The sequence below is a fragment of the Penicillium cinerascens genome (assembly GCF_028974065.1).
Source record: "Penicillium cinerascens strain IBT 15544 chromosome Unknown contig_1_segment0_segment0, whole genome shotgun sequence".
Classification (NCBI taxonomy): Eukaryota; Fungi; Ascomycota; class Eurotiomycetes; order Eurotiales; family Aspergillaceae; genus Penicillium; species Penicillium cinerascens.
In genome coordinates this window covers 2,676,017-2,694,891 of record NW_026695287.1, presented here as the reverse complement: position 1 = coordinate 2,694,891, position 18,875 = coordinate 2,676,017, and the positions used below count along the sequence as shown (strand labels likewise).

Here is an 18,875-nt window from a genome sequence, read left to right as displayed (position 1 = left end):
CATAAACGAATCCCGACTTAGATTCGTGTGGGTTTGTGGGGGGTTGCTGTGGGGAGATTGCCCGAGTCTGGCGAAGGCTGCGTTTGCAGATGCGAGACATCACATAAGGGATTATCGGCACTTACCGTTGATTGCAATGATCTCGCCGTGCGGGTCTTGCGTCTGTTTTCCAATTCCCCAGCTTGTCAATGATCGTCATCATCCTGAATGAATCTCCCTAGAGGCGCACATCCTTCCGCTACTATCCCCTTTGTGGCGTTCGAGCCACGTCGGGAGCCCAACTAATGACATGTGCCTTACATTCATAGGACCAAATGTATACTACGATCAGTCTGTGATTGGCGTGGTGGGGTTCCCAAGGCCTCCCATCAAGGCAGAAGATGCATTTTCCAAGAAGATATCTGCGTGACTTTTGCCTTTATCAAGACGGTCCGAGTCGACTTAAATTGAGCTCATTCCGCCGGTCTAAAAGAATTATCATCGCGACTAATCCCTTCGACCACCCGGCAGCCTATTCTTCGATCGCCATAATGCTTGCCCTGTTCTTCTTTTTCATAGCGTTGGCTTGTGCCTACCCCAACCGGGGTCCCTGCACTGGTGATTGCTGGACACACGACCCTACCATGATCCAGCGTCACTCGGATGGAAAGTACTTCCGTTTTGCTACGGGAACCGGTATCAACACTATGACGAGTGACTCCGTGAAGGGTCCCTGGAAGGACGTGGGCTCTGCTTTGCCAAAGGGCTCCATCATCAAGCTCGACGACGTTAGCAGTACTGACATTTGGGTATGTTGACCCGGCTATATATAAAATGTCCATTACTAATAAACAGCACCAGGCCCCTGACGTGCACTTCCAAAACAACCAGTACTACATGTACTACGCCCTCTCCAAGACCGGCACCCAGGACTCTGAAATCGGCGTGGCTACCTCGACGACTTTGGAACCCGGCTCCTGGACCGATCACGGCTCTGTCGGCATCCCGGCCAACAGCAACTACAACCGGATCGACCCCAACTGGATTAGCATTGGCGGCAAGAACTACCTCAACTTCGGCTCCTTCTGGAATGATATCCAGCAGATTGAGATGGAGAGCCCTCTCAAGGCCGCCTCTGCTCCTGCCCACCAGCTTTCCTTCAACCAGACCCTCAACCACCGCGAGGAGGGCTCCTTCATGTTCCAGAACGGTGACTTTTACTACCTCCTTTACTGCGCCGGTATCGCTGGCCGATACACCGCTACTTATCCTCCCCAAGGCGAGGAGTACCACATCCGCGTCTGCCGTTCCACTAGCGGCACTGGTGGCTTCGTTGACCAGGATGGCGTTGACTGCACCAAGACTGGCGGCACGCTCCTTCTCGCCAGCCACGGACAGGTCTTTGGACCCGGTGGACCGTAAGTCAACTCCACAGTCTCCCTAAACAAACAATATCTAACAAGTAAATAGTGGCGTTATCAACGACAAGAACCTTGGCTTTGTGATGTACTACCACTACTACCCTCTGGCCGAGAAGCAGGGTGGCGGCAAGGCCGGCAACTCGGGCTACATGTACGCCTGGAACGAGCTCGGCTGGGAGAACGGCTGGCCATTCGTCAAGGCCGCTTAAGCTTTCCCCGTTCATATTTCTTCTGCCTCATTATACATATCGCCCTTGGGTGCGAGGCTCTTACTTTCTTTTCTATCTGTCCATGGTTGGGGATCCATACTTTTCTTTAGAGTAGTGCACTCATTTTCGATACCCATGCCGTTCCGCCACTAAGGTTGGCTAAAGTGCAAAGACAGAATATACTAATAATAATCTAGCCCATTGGGCTCATGAACATTTCAAACATTATATGACATGTTAATTAGAGATGGTGAATACGGCTCGTTCCTTCGTTCTAACTTCGTTTGCTTTTAATCCAGTATGCAGAATTTTAGCATGCTTTTGTAAACTTGAAACCATTACCGTCCAACGTAGCGAAGCTCCAGTTTTCGGAGAGGGAGATAGGAGATGGTAGTGAAGACCAGAGCCAGTTCATTGGCAATGTCACCACCGTCCTTACCGATCTTCGCCGCAAGCACACCGACGTAGTACGTCTCCACCATCCCCACAATCCATCCTGCCGCACCGCACAGGAAGGCCGTCAGCCCGGCATAGCCAACAGGCATCTTAGAGGGGGTGTTCCACGCATCAAGATCATAGTTAGCCAGACTTCCTTTACGGAAGTAATAATGCTCAATGAACAAGATCGCGAAGAATGAAGTATTCCAGTACCCGAGCAGAGAGAGGAAGTTCTCCAGCACATCGAGCAAGTGATCACGACCGGCAATGCCGAGAGCCAGAATACCGGCGAAGACCAGGAACGACCAAAACACGCGCGGGACCTTGGCGAGCGGGGGCGCAAAGAGCTGAGCTGACAGTGCACCCGAGTAGATCGCAATACAGTTGACGCCGACTGCAAGGGCGAAGTTAGTGTCAGAGGTACATATGAAATCACAGATAGCAACTTACTTCCAGATAAGACCAGGAGAACCAGCAGGAACTTGGCAAATCCGGTTGGGTAGATGATGGTTTTGAGGATCTCGCCAATACCTATGTCGTACGCGGCCGCCCACTCGGGGTTCGTGTCAAGAGCCGAGCTGATGCAAGCACCCAGCAGCATGCCGATGCAAGTGGGGATTGTGATACCGAGGGTGGTGTACAGGAAGATCTTGACCTTGGACGTGTCGACGGGGTAGTGCACATAGAAATCGGAGACGATGGAGCTCCACGATGCGCTGGATCCGTAGATCACACCGATCAGGCTGAGCGCGTTCCCGGACTTGGTCATGCCCGTCACAGTCTGGGGAGCGGAGAGGTTGGCGCGGTGGGCAGCTTCTCCGTAGATGATCATGAAGATGACGAAGAACATCATCCACGCGTACTTCTCGTACAGTAGCACGCCGCGTAGTCCGACGAAGCTGAACAATAGACTGACGCAGGCGATGATGACGACGCCGATGGCGATTGAGACATGTCCGTCAGAGACGGCGTTGAGCGCCAATCCGCCAGTGATGCAGTTGACAGAGGCCCAGCCGAGCTGCTCAATCACATTGAGCAAGGCGATGAGAGACGAGGGGTAATAACCTAGCGAGTAGCGCGAGATGGCGACTTGGCGCAGGCCCGTACCAGGACCCATCGTAGCGCACCAACCCTAAAATCGACCAGCGTAAGTTTTCCGCAAACACACAAATTTCTCTTTCTGCACTTGCACTGCCTTGAGAGCCCAGACACCAGGGAAAGGAATTCGCACCGTCACCATAGCGCCCAACAGCGTAGCAAAGATCACGATAGGAATCGTCTCGCCCAGCGATAATCCAAACTGCTTCCCCAAAAAGCCCGTACTGAAGCAGCTGATATTCATCGTTGCTGAAGCCCACATAAAGGCCATGACCAAGGGACTGGGCGAGTTTCGGTTCTCGGGATGCACGCGATCAAGACTGTGGGATTCGATTCCCAGCTTGCGGTCCAGTACTTCTTCAAAGTAGCGAATTTTCGCGAAAAAACCGCGCGGTTTGACCGGTTCATCGTCGACCGGTGTCACAGCCACGGGCTGGAGCTTCTTCTCTATATTCTGCTCATGATCGAAGTCCATGCTGCCCGAGTGCGAGGGAATGGTAAAAGACAAAAGACAAAATCTCCGCAATTGCCCACGAGGCTGGATCTAACGGTCGAAGTAGCGCCCATTGCTCGGAGAATCTGCCACTGGGGGTCGTGTGGGTCACCTATCGCCGGTGGCCATGTTTATTTTCCCTTTGGGACTTGTTTATTTATGGATGATAGAAGGAGCAGTGAGTTGCATTTGACAACAATATATGGAGTACGAGCTATACACTTGAGTATAGTCAATTGTGGCTGGTCTAGGGTGTGTTCATAGACCAGTCAGCACCGTAAGCTTTCGAGTGAAGTACAAATGGGGTTAAGCTTCGGCGGTCCGATGAAAATTCTTTCCTTATCAGGTGGGGGGAGCATGTGCTTGAGAACACCCGATTCGATCTGTTTTTCTGCGATTTTTTTTTTTAAGCTTGGTGATCGGAAACCGGCTAGATAGAGCCATGGATTATAATCACACGGCGATTGCATACAGTAGCCAGCATTTCATGCTGGTCAACGGTGTTAAATTTGCCACTGACTTAGGATGCCAACTTTGCGCCCATGAATTTATGCCTCTGATAAATTTCGCTCTGACGGGGCTCCTCGAGCAAGAGGTGGTATAAGCAGGGTCGATAGAACTCTGGAGTCGATCATGTGCCCACGGGGCCGCCAGTGATATCTATCCCTTATACCGGTGTCTCACCCAGTAGAGGCTGTGTGGCCGGCTTGGGCACGTGGCGTGGCGTCCAAGCGTTTTGGTAAGCAGTGATTTGAACACCTCACGGAGACTATTCCACGAAGATGGTGACTCCCGAGCCATTGGATCATACATGTTGGGTTGTTTGGTCGTGGTGGAGAGGATGATGTGACACTGTCGAGTCCTGGCACGGTTGGCCCGTGGTGATGAGGTGACATCTACCAATTCAGAAAAGTCGATTGGCCACATGAGCGAGTAAATAGAAATGCTTCGAGTGAAGATCAATTATGGTAGAACGCGGTTGAAGTTGGCGCCGTGTAATCGGGTACGGAGAAATCTCCCCCGGACCCTCGAGCTGGCCTTTTCGGTCACTTTGTGTACTTCTGGGGTTCTCGACCTCATCTACCACCTTCCACCTTTCACCTCCCCCTCTTCTCTCCCCCCCTTTGCTCTCTTCCCCTTCCCCTTTCTCTTTCTCAGAGCTCTGTTCATTCAGTGTCTCTGTACATTCTTCTGGGTATTTGACCTAATTCCGGTCCCCATTAGACCACTCTACCCCATTTCCCGGGGATATTGCCCTCAAGCCAAGTTTCAATTTGGGCACCAGACCGCTCCCTGGCATCAATTCATAAGGATAGCACTCGATCCGTAAGTTCCTTCTCAATGCTGCCCATTGTCTGTTTCCCGACATGCCGGGTGGTTTGTTCCCGTCGCAATACTGATTCGGACCAGTTTTGATTTGCCGTCTACCTCCGCGCAGCTCCTCTCGTCGATCATCCCGGTTTCTCTCACGGTCAATTCATCCCACTCACCATGGCTGCCGAAGCGCCCGCTACCAATGGCGGTTCCTCCAAGTCTCTTGCCGCCATGCTAGAGGCACAGCACGAGGCCCACAAGCCCACTGTCGAAGATGCAGTGGACGAAGAGGACCTCAAGCACCCTCCTCCGTCTTCTATCGTCAACGACCAAAAGCCCGCTCCTCCCGCCACAGTTTTAGAAGAGTCGACACCGGCCGAATCGGCAACTCCGTTCCCCGCCCCGAAGCCCGCCGCTAAGAAGGCCCCGGCCTTTGACGTACAATCTGACGAGTTGTTCCCTGCCTTGGGTAGCGGACCCAAGCCTGCTGCCCCCGCTGCGGCCACATGGGGTGCGAAGAAACCCTCTGCGGCTGCGACCGTTGCCAATGGCCAGCCTGCTCAGCCTACGAACCTTCCCCGAGTCATGTCACTCCCTGGAAAGCACATGGAACAACTTCGCCTGGCGCCGTCCCAGATGCAGCCGCGCGGGCAGCTAAAGAAGCCCCTCCGGGATATCCTCCGCGACATCTCCCGGAGATCCAAGGCCACTGTTGATATGCGCGGTGGCCCCGGTGGGTCCATTATCTTCGAAGGCAAGGGTTCCGTGGACTCTGTTCGTCAGGCTCTCAAAGAGGTGGCCCAACAAGTTGGATCTAAGGTATGCACGAAGTGTCCTGATAAAGTGTCTCTCGGTCTAATGTTTTTTTTCTCAAATAGCAATCCGTTCGCGTTCCCATCCCCACCTCTGCACGCGCTCACATCATTGGCCGCCAGGGTGCCGTTGTTCAGGATATCCAGACCCGCACCGGTGCCCGTGTCAAAGTTCCACGTGCCGACAATGACGCTTCTCCCGCCGATGACGACGACAGCGATACCATTGATGTGTTGATTGAGGGTGATGCGGTTGCTGCAGAGATGGCGCGCCGTGAGATTGAGGCGATTGTTAAGGAGCGTGGCTCAAGCATGAGCTTGCGCTTGAAGACAATTCCTCCGGAGTTCTTCCCCTTCATTGCTGGTGCACATGATGCTACTGTGCGTGAAATTGAAGAGCGCACCAAGGCGCAGGTTAGCGTGCCGCGTTACGACACCTGGACCTCGCAGCCGCCTCCGCAGGAAGCCCACCCTGGCCAGGTGCAATTTGTCCCTGTTGCTGATAAGCACATCCTCATCTCTGGAGAGCGCGCCGCTGCCCAGGAGGCGCGCGCGGAAATTGAACGCATGGCTGCTGAATTGCAGCGCAAGCTGACTCTCCGCCAATTGGCCATTAACCGTGGTCAGCACCAGTTCATCCTTGGAAACGAGGCTGATGCTTTGCACCAATTCCTTGCTCAGACCGGATGTGCCATTGTTATGCCCCCCGCGTCAGATGAGAGCGAGTTCCTGACCATCACTGGCCCGCTCGCCCAGATCGAGGCCGGTATCAACCATGCTATGGATCTCGCAACCAGCATGCAAATGGCGAGCATTGATTTGTCTCGTCAGCACCTCAATGCCCCCGCTGGTCCTCACGCCCATGCGCGCGCCTTGACTGAGTACCTTCGCCGGCGCCAGATCATCAAGCAACTGGAGTCGGCTTATGATGCGCACATTGCACTCCCCGCGAGTGTCGATGGTCCTGTCAGCTGGGAGGTCTATTCCCGTGATGGCAAGAATACTATCCGTGCTCGCTCTGATATCATGAACTTGGTGCAGGCTTACCCGCCGTCCCGTCTGCGACATGTCCCTGTGGACCCCTACTTCCACTCCCACCTGCGTACCCAAAGCGCAAAGCGGATCCAGGGTGACTATGGTGTCCACCTCCTAGTTCCCGATGATGCTGAGAGCCCCGAGGTTGTTCTTGTCTATGAAGGCCCATCTTCTACCGCGTCCAACTTTGAGGTGCCCAGACAGCGCCCCTCCCCGGCGGAGGTCGCGGCATTTGAGAAGTCTTTGCAAGAGGCCCAGGAGTACCTTTTGAACGCTCTTGGAAACCAGCAGGATATTGTTGCCCAGTCGGTCTCCATCCCTGCGAAATACCAGGACAAGGCCCGGCGGTTCATCATCCGCGAGCAGGATGCCAAGGGCGAGGATAGCATCCCAGTGCGTGCCATTGTTGGCGAACCCCACGGTGACCAGGTTCAGATCACCCTTCGAGGGCCTTCTGGTTTGGTTGCCGAGCTGGCTGCCAAGCTGGATGCTTTCGTTGTCGAGCAGGAAAAGGACGATTTGGAGCGCGGATACACCACCACCTTCGACTTCCCTCAGAAATACGCTAACTTCTTGATTGGCAAGCGTGGCGAGAACATCAACAAGCTGCGCGAGGAGTTCGATGTCGATATCAAGGTGGAGAACGGCAAGGTCGAGGTCAAGGGACCCAAGGCCAAGGCGGATGCTGCTCGTATGCGCATCATCAACTTGGGCAAGAAGCTGGAGGACGAGAGCACTCACGTCCTCAAGATTCCCGCCCAGTATCATCGTGAGCTGATCGGACAGCGCGGCAACCAGGTCAACCGCCTCCAGGACCGCTACTCAGTTCGGGTTCAGTTCCCTCGTGCCACTGTCCCCAACGATGACCAGTCCGTCACCGAGACTGGCAGCGACGCCGGCGTTGTTCGCGCTGGCCGTCCTCAACAAGCTGCCGACGAGGTTCTGGTGAAGGGTCCCAGCAAGGGCGCTGACCAGGCTCGTGATGAGATCCTCAGTCTGTTGCAGTGGGTTATTGACCACTCTCACAGCGCAAACATCTCTGTGGCCCAGAGCCAGGTTGCTTCGCTGATTGGCCAGCGTGGCCGTGAGATGGACAAGCTCCGTGCCGACACCGGTGCTCAGATCGACGTTCCCAGTGCCAATGATGCGCCAGACGAATCTGGTCGTGTCCAGATTCGTGTCAAGGGTACTAAGCAGCAGGTCGCCGATGCTAAGAAGGTTCTGCAGCAGCGGGCTACTGAATTCGATGCCACTGTTACCAAGTCTATCGATGTGGACAAGAAGTACCACAAGGCCTTGATTGGCGGCGGTGGTAAGTTGCTATTCTCTGCATTTTCCTTGTATCTGTTGCTAATATCTATTAGGTGCCAACATCCGCAAGATTGTGACCGATGCCGGTGGTCCCAACGATGGCAGTGCTGCTCGTATGGTCCGCTTCCCCCGGGCCTGATAGCGCCGAGTCTACCATCCGCCTGGAGGGCAATGGAAAGATTGTCGACAGCATTATTACTGCAATTGAAGAGTTTGTCAAGGAGCGTGAGGACCAAGTAACGGAGGTTCTCGATGTCCCAACCTCCCAACACCGCATGCTCATCGGCCGTGGAGGTGACACTCGCCGCGGCATCGAGTCCAAGTTCAACGTTACCCTGGACATCCCTAAGCAGGGCTCTGGTCGTACCGATGTCAAGCTCAAGGGCCCCAGCAACGCCGTCGCTGATGCTAAGGAGCACGTCCAGAGCATGCTGAAGGAGCAACACGCGGAGACCGTCGAGGTTCCGAGCCACCTCCACCACGTCATCGCTGACAACGGTGCTTTCTTCCGCCGTCTGCGCGGCGACTATCAGGTTACCGTTGATCACGCCGGCCGCTCCGTACCCAACCGGCCCGCCGAGTCGACCCGTGGCGCTGCCAACGGCGCCATGCCCTTGATCACCGACGAGCCAGATATGGACGCTCACTCTTGGAACGTGGTTGACAACTCTGCTCCCGTGGATGCCGACACCACTCCCTTCCCCTGGGTTCTGACCGGTTCTCCCGAGAACGTCGCCAAGGCCCGCGCCGCGATCGAGAAAGCCATCGCCTCCGCGACTCAGCAGTCCGCCACAGGCTACCTAATCCTGCCCGACCCCAAGACCTACCGCTTCGTCGTCGGCCAGGGTGGCAGCCAGATCAACGCGATCCGCAAGAAGACCGGCTGCCGTATCAACGTGCCCAAGGACCAGGCTCGCGGAGAGGCTATTGAGATCCGGGGTAGCTCCACCGGCCTGGAGGAGGCCAAGAACATGATCCTGGAGGCTGTGCAGAATGGCTTGAACGGCTCTGCTCGGTGATTTTCTTTGTGAATTTTCGCGATCGTCGATGTGAGAAATGACGACAGAACATACTTATACTTGCACTTGACATTTGACACTTGACATACACATTTCATTCCTGCTAGCGAGGGAGCAGGGAATTTTTGCCTATTTGTGACTTCTTTTCTACATCACCGTGGTACTTAGTATATCTTATTTTATTCCAAAAGAATGTTCTCTTCTCTATTCCCCGGTTCCAAGGTCGTAGTTTTGACGTTGTAAACCCAGCAGGCTAATCACCCATTATCAAACTCAACTAGATTAAGCAGTATTGCCACCCTCGTGGGTTAGTCTTTACTAGTCAAATGACGACGATTAATCACATTTGCAGCCACACCCATCATTCGCGTAAACAATGACATCATACCATTTGGCATGGCGGAGTATATCACACAGCCCCCTCGGTGCTTAGTATGGAATACTTCATTTAACAGCTGCATTCTTATTCAAGAGATTTCATACGAACACAAACCATCGACTTCTATAGTCTCTCGTCAACAAGAACACACCCACAAACCACGTCCGTAACACCAGAACAAAACTTATAACATGCCCGTCGGCAACGACCCTTCGGACCAAGGCGCAACAGGCGCCGCCAAATGGGTCACTTCTACACTCGGCAACACCGTCGGCGGCGTCACGCGTACAGTGGGCGGCGTGGCGGGCACCGCTTCCCGCGGGATTGGCGATACTATCAACAGCGCGACGGAGAGTGCGGGGAAGCCTGTTGGTGATGCGTTGAGCTCGGGTGGCACTGGGCTTGAGGGTGGGGCGAAGAGTGTTGCGAAGGGCGTTGAGAATGCGGGACAGTGGAAATAGAGGGATTTGACTCTGCCTGGCTTTCAGGTTCGTTGGATGGATACTGGGGGTTTGAGGAAGGCCCCCGATGGGCGATGATGGGCGGCTTCTTGTATAATTTTATTGCCCGTGGGCAAGAATGCGGTTTGCATAGTCAGGATTAGGAATCCTTTATATCCCACTTTGCTTTGATGCATCATTCTTCTACCGTTGTCGTTTCAGTCAGTAGACAAGGCTAGAGCCTTGATCGGAACTCCGCTCGAATGGACTCGAGCCCGGACGGCCCATCGTAGATCTGTTGATCTATTAACCGGGTATTGATCTAAAAATCACTCGTTAGCTCTTCATTTAGTACCTAGAAGGGTGGGGGTAGACGTACATGTTGCATCCCGAGTTGATCAACCTTTTCCACGCCTAGTAAACGCATGCAAGTCCTAGTCTCATCAGCCAGGACTGTAAGTCTGATTAGCACACTCCGCCATGGGGGGAAAAAAGGCATAGAGCTTCTCTTACTCTGCAGTGTCCTCTTGACACCGTCCACACCTCCAGCACTCAATCCCCAGAGCGCAGGTCGTCCGATACCTACACCCCTCGCACCCAAGCAAAGAGCCTTGACAACATCAGTTCCTCTCCTAATTCCTCCATCAACCAAAACCTCAATCTTATCAAACACCTCGGGACAGTACTTTCTCATCTCAAGAAGAGTATGAACAGCCGGGGGAGAAGTATCAAGAGACCTGCCACCATGATTCGAAAGAATGATGCCCTTGACCTGAGGCGTATGTAATGATGCAATATAAGCATCCTCATGCGTCTGGATACCCTTGAGAACAACGGGTAACTTCGTATGCTTCGCAATCCACTTAAGAGTCTCCTTCCAATTGAGGGTAGGATCGAGACCCTGGAACACCGCCCTCTCATCAGCGTTCTGTGAAACTTCGGGAGACTTGATCTCGGTGATCTCGTTGATGACATTGCCGCCGCGGAGATCATCCTCTCTCTTGCCCATGACGGGGGTATCGAGAGTTAGCACGAGAAACTTGATAGCGGACAACTTGTTGATTCGCGCTATCATCTTCTCGCTCCTGCTTCGTTCCTCTTGGACGTATAGCTGCCAGCCGAACGATTGCTCCGGCGACGCGCCTGTGACGATCTGCTCTGGTGTCATCGACGCACTGTTGGAGATGATCTGCATCGCTCCGAAGCTACGACATGCCTCTGCGATGCCGGCTTCTCCGCTTGGATGTCCTAGGCGGGCCATAGCTGCGGGGGAAACATAGATCGGCATGGAAACTTGGTTATCCAGCAATTTCGTGCTGATGTTACATTCTGTGCAATCGATAAAGACTCGCGGGCGTAGGAGGATCGAGCGGAATACTTCCGTGTTGAATCGCTTGGTGATCAAATTGTCGGCTGCGGAGTAATAGTACGCCCATGCCTTCTTGCTGATTTTGGCAGTGGCCACCTTTTCGAACTCATCCATGTTGAGAAGACTTTGGACTGGGATTTCTTCAACGTTGCTTTGAGGTGCAGGCTCGGGCTCACTCTTGGGAATTGTTGAAAGGTCAACATCTCCAAGACATGCCTCGGGCTTGAGGTTCTCCTCGAGAGTGCCCTCTGGATGGACTGGGTCGAATTCGTCGGTGGCATCTTTGCCTGCAAGTCTGAGGATGACTTTGGCACCGCCCGGGTGGTCAGTGACGAAGTCGGTCACCTATGGGTGACATTAGCTTCTTGCTTCCAACGGCGTAAGTTGCAGCAGCTGGCCTTTAAACAAGCCAGACTTGATTCTCACATCGTAGACTTTCCCATGAATAATAACCCAACAACTCTCAGTAGAGTTGTGTTTAGCCACTGGAATCGAGTTAGCCAGGTCTGATAATAGACAAAACGTTGACGGAGAGTCAAGCAAGACTGGGATAGCATTGGGGTTGACGGACCTTCTGCAGCATCGAAAACCTTCCCCATGTTGAACGGGTGTTAAAATCAAGACAGAACACCTGTATCAATATTGATAGATCCTATTGCCCTTCCTAGGATGCCTGTGAAGGAGAGGCCGATATAGGCACCGGGGGGTGAAGAAGATAAATGAATGAACCAATAGAAAGCGACGCGGATGGGGTTCATCAGCAGAGCGGGATACTGTTGCCCTTTTCGGCACTTGGTACTTGGTGGGGCCCCGTTCGGGGACCGTGTAGCGATGGATGGGGTCTAGATAGTGTCGGAGGAAAGGTGGGGGTTATCGATCGGGTGAGGCAACCGACTTCGGCCATGCGTTTATGCAACCGAGCAGTCTCTCACCCGCCGAGTTCGATCGCCACGATGGCGCCAACTGGCGGCGGAACGACGAAAAGGAATGTTCGCATAGATTCCCTGCCGTCGGATCGCGAGATAGCGGACAAGGGTAAGTTCCCTTACGTGCAACGACCAAAACATGCAAACTGATGTAACCCAGATTGCCGCCAGTGCAGTACGCGCCGTATCAAATGTGATCGGTCTATGCCACATTGTTACAAGTGCTCTATTCGCGGTCTCTCTTGCTCTGGGTTCCCTCTCGTTCATCTGAGATGGGACCAGGGCGTGGCCAGCAGAGGATATCTCACCGGCAAGCGGTTACCACTTGTAGAGAACATTCCTTCCGTGACTGACGAGGAAGATGTCTCATCTCCCAATCCTGGCTTGGCCATGTCGCCTCAAGGCATTTTGATAAATAATTCGCATTTAATAAGGGATTCGGAGCTCGCAAACCAGCAGCTATCACGTTCTCTTTGCGACAAGCTGCTCTTACACTTCCTCACCAACGTCGCTTCTCATTTAACCTGGATCGACGGTCCAAGTAATCCATGGAGGAGTCTCGTCCTACCTCTAGCACGACGATCTGCGTGTCTCCGCTTGGCAATCCTGGGTCTAGCAGCGGCCCATCTATCTGCCACTTGCGCTGAATTCGAGCGATCTTCGACTCACTTGCAAATCAATCAGCGTCTTCGAAATGAAGCCGTCGGAACTCTGAGTAACAAGATGCAAATTGAGCGTTCTGTAAATTCCATCTCGGTCGGGGAAGGCTTCCTCGATTTCTCTCTAGTCGAGATGCTCGCCTCAATGCTTGTTCTTTGTTACGGAGAACTGCACATTCCGGGCTCGACCGACTGGAAGCTCCATCTTCGTGCGTGCCATGCTATCATCGAAAGGCATCATCTCAAAAGTATGCGAGAGCATTCCGAGGACACAATAGCCAAATTCCTGATCAAGGAAGTTATTGATCTGGAGACTTTTGGCAACGTCTCGACCTTTACGGTAGAACTGGATCCTAGTGTGATGATGACCTGGCCTTCGGTGTTTGATGGCCATTTCTGGGACTTCACGTCTTTGACCAATGAGATTACGGTGGCCGAAAGGTCTCATCATGCGCGTTTCGACAGAAGCGATGGTCCCGTGCAAGCCAACATGGGGTATTGGCATGCGAAGCTCGAGACGGCGTACAGTAGAGCTACGGTGTTGATTTCATCTTTTCCAGAAGAGGAAGCAGTCAAACGAAAGCGGTTTCGCGCTATCATAGAAGCGCACTATCACGCCTGTCTTATCTACAGCTACCAAGCTCTTACATCTCACATAGAGACGGCCGAGACAGTGCGGTCATACGTTGATCTTCTTTGGCATACCATTCTATCTGCAACAACCGAGCCAGGGCCAACGTTCGCCCACGATATTTTCTTTCCTCTTTTCATCGTTGGCACTGAAAGCCAAAATGGCAAATGGCGACAAGCTCACATTGAGACCCTTTTCCTGCAGTCTATAGTCACGACTGGATTCTGGTGCAATCATGCCGCCTTGCGATTCCTTCGCCTTTTCTGGGAGAGTGATAGCGACGGACACGAAAGCTGGATTCAATTCGCGCGACTCAACGAGCAAGAGATCGGATCATTCTTTGTATTTTAAGACATTTCAATCTCGAATAGTGATAATTGAACAAAGCGAGGACTATAAAGCTCCAATCAGCGAATCACTAAATCATATTTCCGTACAAGTCATCACATATCATAAGTTTCTTCATCCTCCACTCCAAAAAGAACCCTCATTGGGTCTTGGTAATTCATGAAACCAACCCCAGGATCGCAAACCCCGTATCCCAGCAATCTCTGAGCCTGGGGCTTCAATTGCCTTACTCGCTCTAGCGGGACCATCAAAAACTGGTTCTCGGCAGGTCTCAGTGTTGGCTTGCAGAGGAAGATGCCGACTGTTTCGCGATATTCGTCTCTGTACACGGAAGGGGAGGTCTGTTAGAAATTTCTGGATACCAGGCTCAGCAGCACTCAGGAAAGGGTGACTGGCTTACTTGGTGGTATTACCCCCACCGGCATGATAAGTATTTCCCAAGAAGATGAATGCATCACCGGGCTCCAGCTCGGCGGGAACAGCCTCCTCGTTGTAGGGCCGGCGATCAGGACCCCACAAGTGTGATCCAGGAATAGCAATAGTGGCACCATTCTCTTTGGTCGTCTTGGTCAATGCCGTAACACACCCGATCATACAAGGCATCATTTCGTTGGTAGGGTGATAGTCACTTCAAAATAATCAGTAATTGTCACTGCCTTTTAGTCCGAGAATAGGATTCGTACCTATCATCACGGTGCAACACCTGCTGTCTTCCACCAGGGTTTACCCGGAATCCAACGGTGGAAGAAATGATAGGCTTGCCGGTACAAGATACCTGGTGGTCGTCCCTCCAGTATTTGAAATGCGACGACACCATCTTATTCGCAACGTCGATGTAGAATGGATTGCATGCCAGATCCACACATGCGTCAGAGATACCTAACAGGCCAGTTGCGCGCTGAGTAGTTGACGGGAAAAAGCCGGATTTGTCGGGTATATCGTTGTCAAAGTGTGGCTTTAAGTCTCGTTTGATTTGCTCCGCCTCTTCGCGTGAGATGAGGTTTTCGATGATGACTCCGCCATCGCGTTCGATGATTTCGATGGCTTTGTCGGGTGTCACTGAGGGATCGGAGGCGTTGAGCCGAACAATGGAAGCTTTGTCTGTTGGAGCAATCATGGTGGATATAGGGAGCCCAGGACAACTCGCTGTCTTACGGTGACCAAAACAAAACGTGGAACTAACCACGAGGGATGCATCTGGCTTTATATTTCATGGAAACCTCGATTGATATTATTTCCCAGACCGGATTTCGAATTCTGAATAGTAATGAAATCACGCCCCAAGGCTTGCTCCGTCTTTCATCGACCAATACTATCAAAGATAGTTCAAGCCGCTCCACCATTCTCACCAAAATACGTCGCTGCTAAATCAAAGGTACAAGATAGGGCTAACCTAAATTAGACAGGTCGCTAGAGAAAGCCAGCTCGGAGGCTCCCGTCGCCAGGTGCCGACGAACGGCAACCTATAAACTCAACGTTACACTGGCTTAATGATTGCCGCCCATCTTAACTCGATACGGCAGGCCGGGCGAAAAAGAGAGAAGAGGATTCGCCCAAATCGTAGGGGGTTGTGAGGCTAAGCCAGATCTGACAGCCCGGCTGAGAAAGTTCCTGCGGGGTAAAAGGCCATGCCGCAATCCCGGATTGCTCTAGGTCGGATTTAGATAGCGCCTCGCTACTACCAAACTAAAAGGCTTTTCACTCGATTTTTTCTTCTTACTCCATAATTCAAGAAATTGGTATGGGGTAGTGCATCAATTGTCCCACAATAACAAAGACCCAGTCTCAGAGGTCCACTTGATCGTCATACCTAACAACGGTACTTGAATCCACCTTTAAGCTTTCATGCAAAGAGTTGCATCGTGAGTCATGTGTTTGAATATGGATAACAGCCACTGATTTCTACGTTCAGATTTATATGAGTCACGTATAGAGAGAGGCCACGAAGTCCAGAAGCTGGACCTTTTTTTTTTTTTTTTTTTTTTTTTTACGTGATGGCTTTTGAAGACAAATTAAAAGAGCCCACCGTGGGCAAATCTAAGGAAGCCTTCGACCAATTCGGTGATGGTAGCGATGATATTCCACGAGAGTCAAGGCAGATGCCAGCGCTGAAGCGCAAGCTGAAGAGCAGACACCTGCAAATGATTGCAATCGGTGAGCCTACTGAAGTCGATTCCCCGTGGAAACGCTCGCTCACTACGTACAGGCGGCACAATTGGCACCGGTCTATTCATCGGAAGCGGCACAGCTCTAGCAAACGCAGGACCCGTTGGTGCACTGATCGCCTATATTTTCATCGGCTCCGTTGTGTTTTCTGTCATGGTATCTCTGGGAGAAGTTGCAACCTATATCCCAGTTGCGGGAGCGTTCACCTCCTACGCAACGCGACTGGTAGATCCCAGTCTGGGCTTTGCCATGGGCTGGATATACTGGTTCTCCTGGGCAATCACTTTTGCTCTGGAACTCACGGCGACGGGACTAATCATCCAATACTGGGACTCTACTATCCAGATTTCGATATTCATCGGGGTATTCTGGGTATTGATCACGGCGCTCAACTTCCTCCCGGTCAACTTCTACGGCGAGCTTGAGTTCTGGTTCTCCAGTATCAAGATATTGACGGTAATCGGGTTCATAATTTTCGCCATTTGTGTGGATGCCGGTGTTGGTCAACAAGGATATCTCGGCTTCCATAATTGGGTGCATCCAGGCCCGTTTGCCGATTACCTGGTGACGCCGGGTCCAACAGCCAAGTTTGTCGGCTTCTGGGCGGTTCTTATTCAAGCCGGCTTCTCGTGCCAGGGCACCGAGCTGGTTGGCCTTGCTGCGGGTGAAAGTGAAAATCCACGAGAGACCGTTCCTAAGGCTATTCGGACGACGTTTATTCGGATTATTCTTTTCTACGTTCTCTCTGTGTTTTTCATCGGTCTTCTGGTGCCGTCGGATAACAAGGAACTTCTTTCGGGGGGATCAAATGCAGCGGCATCACCTTTTGTCATCGCTGCGAAATTGGCCGGGATCAAGGTCTTACCCAGTCTTATTAATGCCGTCCTCTTGATCGTTGTTCTCTCTGCCGCCAACGCGAATATCTACAGTGGCAGTAGAATGTTGATCGGACTCGCGCACGAACGCTTCGCACCCGCCTTCTTCAACAAGACCACCAAAGGAGGCGTGCCCTATTACGGAGTGGTTGCAACCTCCGCATTTGGTCTTCTCGGTTTCTTGAACGTTTCAAACTCCGGTTCTACCGTTTTCAACTGGCTGCTAAACATCACCGCAGTTGCAGGATTTATTTTGTGGGCGTCCCTCAACGTCTGTCACATTGCGTTCATGCGTGCTCTGAAAGCCCGTAAAATGTCTCGAGACCTGCTACCTTACAAAGCACCGTTTCAACCATTCCTCGCATATTACGGACTGTTTTTCAATGTCCTCATCATGTTGACCCAAGGTTTTACCGCGTGGATTCCTACATTTAGCGTGCAGAGCTTTTTCATTGCATATGTCAGCCTTATTCTGTTTGCTGTGCTGTATATTGGACACAAGATCATGTTCCGTGACAGACTGGTGTCTCCCATGCAAGCCGATCTTGATACCGGACGTCTCGAGATTGAAAGTGAATATTGGGAGACAACGGTGCCTACCACTTGGTATGGCAAAGTCTGGCTTTGGATCACTGGTTAATGAAGAGAAAGTCATCGTAGATAAGATATTCCGGGATGTTTTACATTATGTACCATATTGTTCAATATTGAGTTGGAGATTGATGCTATTAAGACAGAGTTGAGAAATGCTTTGGGTATTGTACAGTGATAATAGTAGAGAGTGCAGGGCTAGTCATAGCTCAGCCAAGATTTCGTGCCTTCATAAAGGCCCAACCACATACCCGAACCAACAATAGACATGAAGATATTGATGCCACACCCGCGGAAAAAGCCTCGGAAGCCTTCCGTTATGAAGATGTTTCGCGCAGCATGCATGATTCGGCTCTTTTGTGGAAGGTTCTGGTTAGGTGCATCCAGGTTCACTCTGGTCTTTACCATGTCTGTGGGTGCAGTGAGCACCGCGGCTATTCCACCCGAGATTGCACCACTCACGCTAGCAATCATGGCACTACCAACGACTTGGGAGTATTTCCTATCAGGGCTCTTGTCACTGGGCAACAAGAATGGCCGAGTGATGGTTGATTGGGCCATATGGCCTTTCAAAACCTCATAAAGGGGCATTTGAATGGCTGTGTAGGGCAAATGGTGTGCCAGAAGGGCGAAGTACCCGCTCCACAGTTGCTTGATGTTCTTGAATTTTTTGAACGCTTGAATTGATGCAAATTGGACACCAGAAGCCCTATGGCTCTGAGAATTTGCTGACGCTGGTACTGAAGATATTGATTGAATCATTTGCGCGTTATTCTTCAACGCCTCGGCCGGAGCAAAGAAAACGCATGCAACGGCCTCCGCGACGGAAGCTGCGCAAAAGTCAGAGGCTACTTGATAGGTACTTGGTTGGTAGGGCATGAGAACTGGGCCCAAGGCAGCAAGTTTTGATTGGACATTCTCATAAGTGATGAAGAACGCCCCGCCTGTAGCGAGTCAGCAGGGCTCTGTATTGAAATTCTTGGTTCGATGACTTGCCAGCTGGTAATGAAGAGACTAGCACACTGCCAAATCCTTGGTAGAGACCTCGAAAAATTCTAGGATGGCTAAGGACATTATTTTTCGTACTTCGTGCGTAGCTGATGTATTCTCGCGATTGAAGACGCGTTTTTATCGTGTCCAATGGGTGGATCAAGAAGTCGAGTGAGAGCGTAGTAGCTGTGCTGGCCTATTCAGAAAACTGTCAGTGTATCCTCTCTGATGAATTGATTTTACATACCAAAAAGATGTTCACTGGATCGGTAGCCATGGCCTGGGGCCCTTCCAGGGGTGACGGGGCAAAGTTGTTGAAAAGCGAAGGAGTGAATGGCGAATAAAAACGGTCCCAGTTAGGCTATTGAAATC

At 52.0% G+C, this 18,875-nt stretch overlaps 9 protein-coding genes across 9 annotated transcripts; 5 read left to right on the top strand and 4 right to left on the bottom strand.

Moving 5' to 3' along the window:
• Positions 1 to 530: 530 nt before the first annotated feature.
• On the top strand, positions 531 to 1,609 carry N7498_002562 (uncharacterized protein; the record flags this gene model as incomplete). The annotated part of the gene is made up of 3 exons (XM_058449624.1): positions 531 to 788; positions 841 to 1,397; positions 1,450 to 1,609. 3 exons carry the CDS (start codon positions 531 to 533, stop codon positions 1,607 to 1,609), a joined length of 975 nt encoding a protein of 324 aa, XP_058311968.1.
• A 338-nt stretch (positions 1,610 to 1,947) lies between these two features.
• N7498_002561 (putative nucleoside transporter) lies at positions 1,948 to 3,620 on the bottom strand (the record flags this gene model as incomplete). Its single annotated transcript, XM_058449623.1, has 3 exons — positions 1,948 to 2,441; positions 2,498 to 3,179; positions 3,279 to 3,620. 3 exons carry the CDS (start codon positions 3,618 to 3,620, stop codon positions 1,948 to 1,950), a joined length of 1,518 nt encoding a protein of 505 aa, XP_058311967.1.
• A 1,509-nt stretch (positions 3,621 to 5,129) lies between these two features.
• Positions 5,130 to 9,129, top strand: N7498_002560 (putative RNA binding effector protein Scp160; the record flags this gene model as incomplete). Its single annotated transcript, XM_058449622.1, is given in 4 exon segments — positions 5,130 to 5,771; positions 5,831 to 8,111; positions 8,164 to 8,196; positions 8,216 to 9,129. 4 exon segments carry the CDS (start codon positions 5,130 to 5,132, stop codon positions 9,127 to 9,129), a joined length of 3,870 nt encoding a protein of 1,289 aa, XP_058311966.1.
• Positions 9,130 to 9,699: 570 nt separating this feature from the next.
• Positions 9,700 to 9,969, top strand: N7498_002559 (uncharacterized protein; the record flags this gene model as incomplete). The annotated part of the gene is made up of 1 exon (XM_058449621.1): positions 9,700 to 9,969. One exon carries the CDS (start codon positions 9,700 to 9,702, stop codon positions 9,967 to 9,969), a length of 270 nt encoding a protein of 89 aa, XP_058311965.1.
• Positions 9,970 to 10,183: 214 nt separating this feature from the next.
• N7498_002558 (FMN-dependent alpha-hydroxy acid dehydrogenase) lies at positions 10,184 to 11,916 on the bottom strand (the record flags this gene model as incomplete). The annotated part of the gene is made up of 5 exons (XM_058449620.1): positions 10,184 to 10,270; positions 10,328 to 10,401; positions 10,462 to 11,662; positions 11,744 to 11,802; positions 11,889 to 11,916. The coding sequence occupies 5 exons, from the start codon at positions 11,914 to 11,916 to the stop codon at positions 10,184 to 10,186; spliced, it is 1,449 nt and encodes a 482-aa protein (XP_058311964.1).
• A 354-nt stretch (positions 11,917 to 12,270) lies between these two features.
• On the top strand, positions 12,271 to 13,884 carry N7498_002557 (Zn(II)2Cys6 transcription factor; the record flags this gene model as incomplete). Its single annotated transcript, XM_058449619.1, has 2 exons — positions 12,271 to 12,352; positions 12,404 to 13,884. 2 exons carry the CDS (start codon positions 12,271 to 12,273, stop codon positions 13,882 to 13,884), a joined length of 1,563 nt encoding a protein of 520 aa, XP_058311963.1.
• Positions 13,885 to 13,976: 92 nt separating this feature from the next.
• N7498_002556 (phytanoyl-CoA dioxygenase family protein) lies at positions 13,977 to 14,998 on the bottom strand (the record flags this gene model as incomplete). Its single annotated transcript, XM_058449618.1, has 3 exons — positions 13,977 to 14,202; positions 14,282 to 14,509; positions 14,565 to 14,998. 3 exons carry the CDS (start codon positions 14,996 to 14,998, stop codon positions 13,977 to 13,979), a joined length of 888 nt encoding a protein of 295 aa, XP_058311962.1.
• Positions 14,999 to 15,875: 877 nt separating this feature from the next.
• N7498_002555 (Arginine permease CAN1) lies at positions 15,876 to 17,562 on the top strand (the record flags this gene model as incomplete). Its single annotated transcript, XM_058449617.1, has 2 exons — positions 15,876 to 16,035; positions 16,088 to 17,562. The coding sequence occupies 2 exons, from the start codon at positions 15,876 to 15,878 to the stop codon at positions 17,560 to 17,562; spliced, it is 1,635 nt and encodes a 544-aa protein (XP_058311961.1).
• A 149-nt stretch (positions 17,563 to 17,711) lies between these two features.
• On the bottom strand, positions 17,712 to 18,780 carry N7498_002554 (mitochondrial carrier domain-containing protein; the record flags this gene model as incomplete). The annotated part of the gene is made up of 3 exons (XM_058449616.1): positions 17,712 to 18,457; positions 18,537 to 18,699; positions 18,751 to 18,780. 3 exons carry the CDS (start codon positions 18,778 to 18,780, stop codon positions 17,712 to 17,714), a joined length of 939 nt encoding a protein of 312 aa, XP_058311960.1.
• Between the last annotated feature and the right edge of the window lie 95 nt (positions 18,781 to 18,875).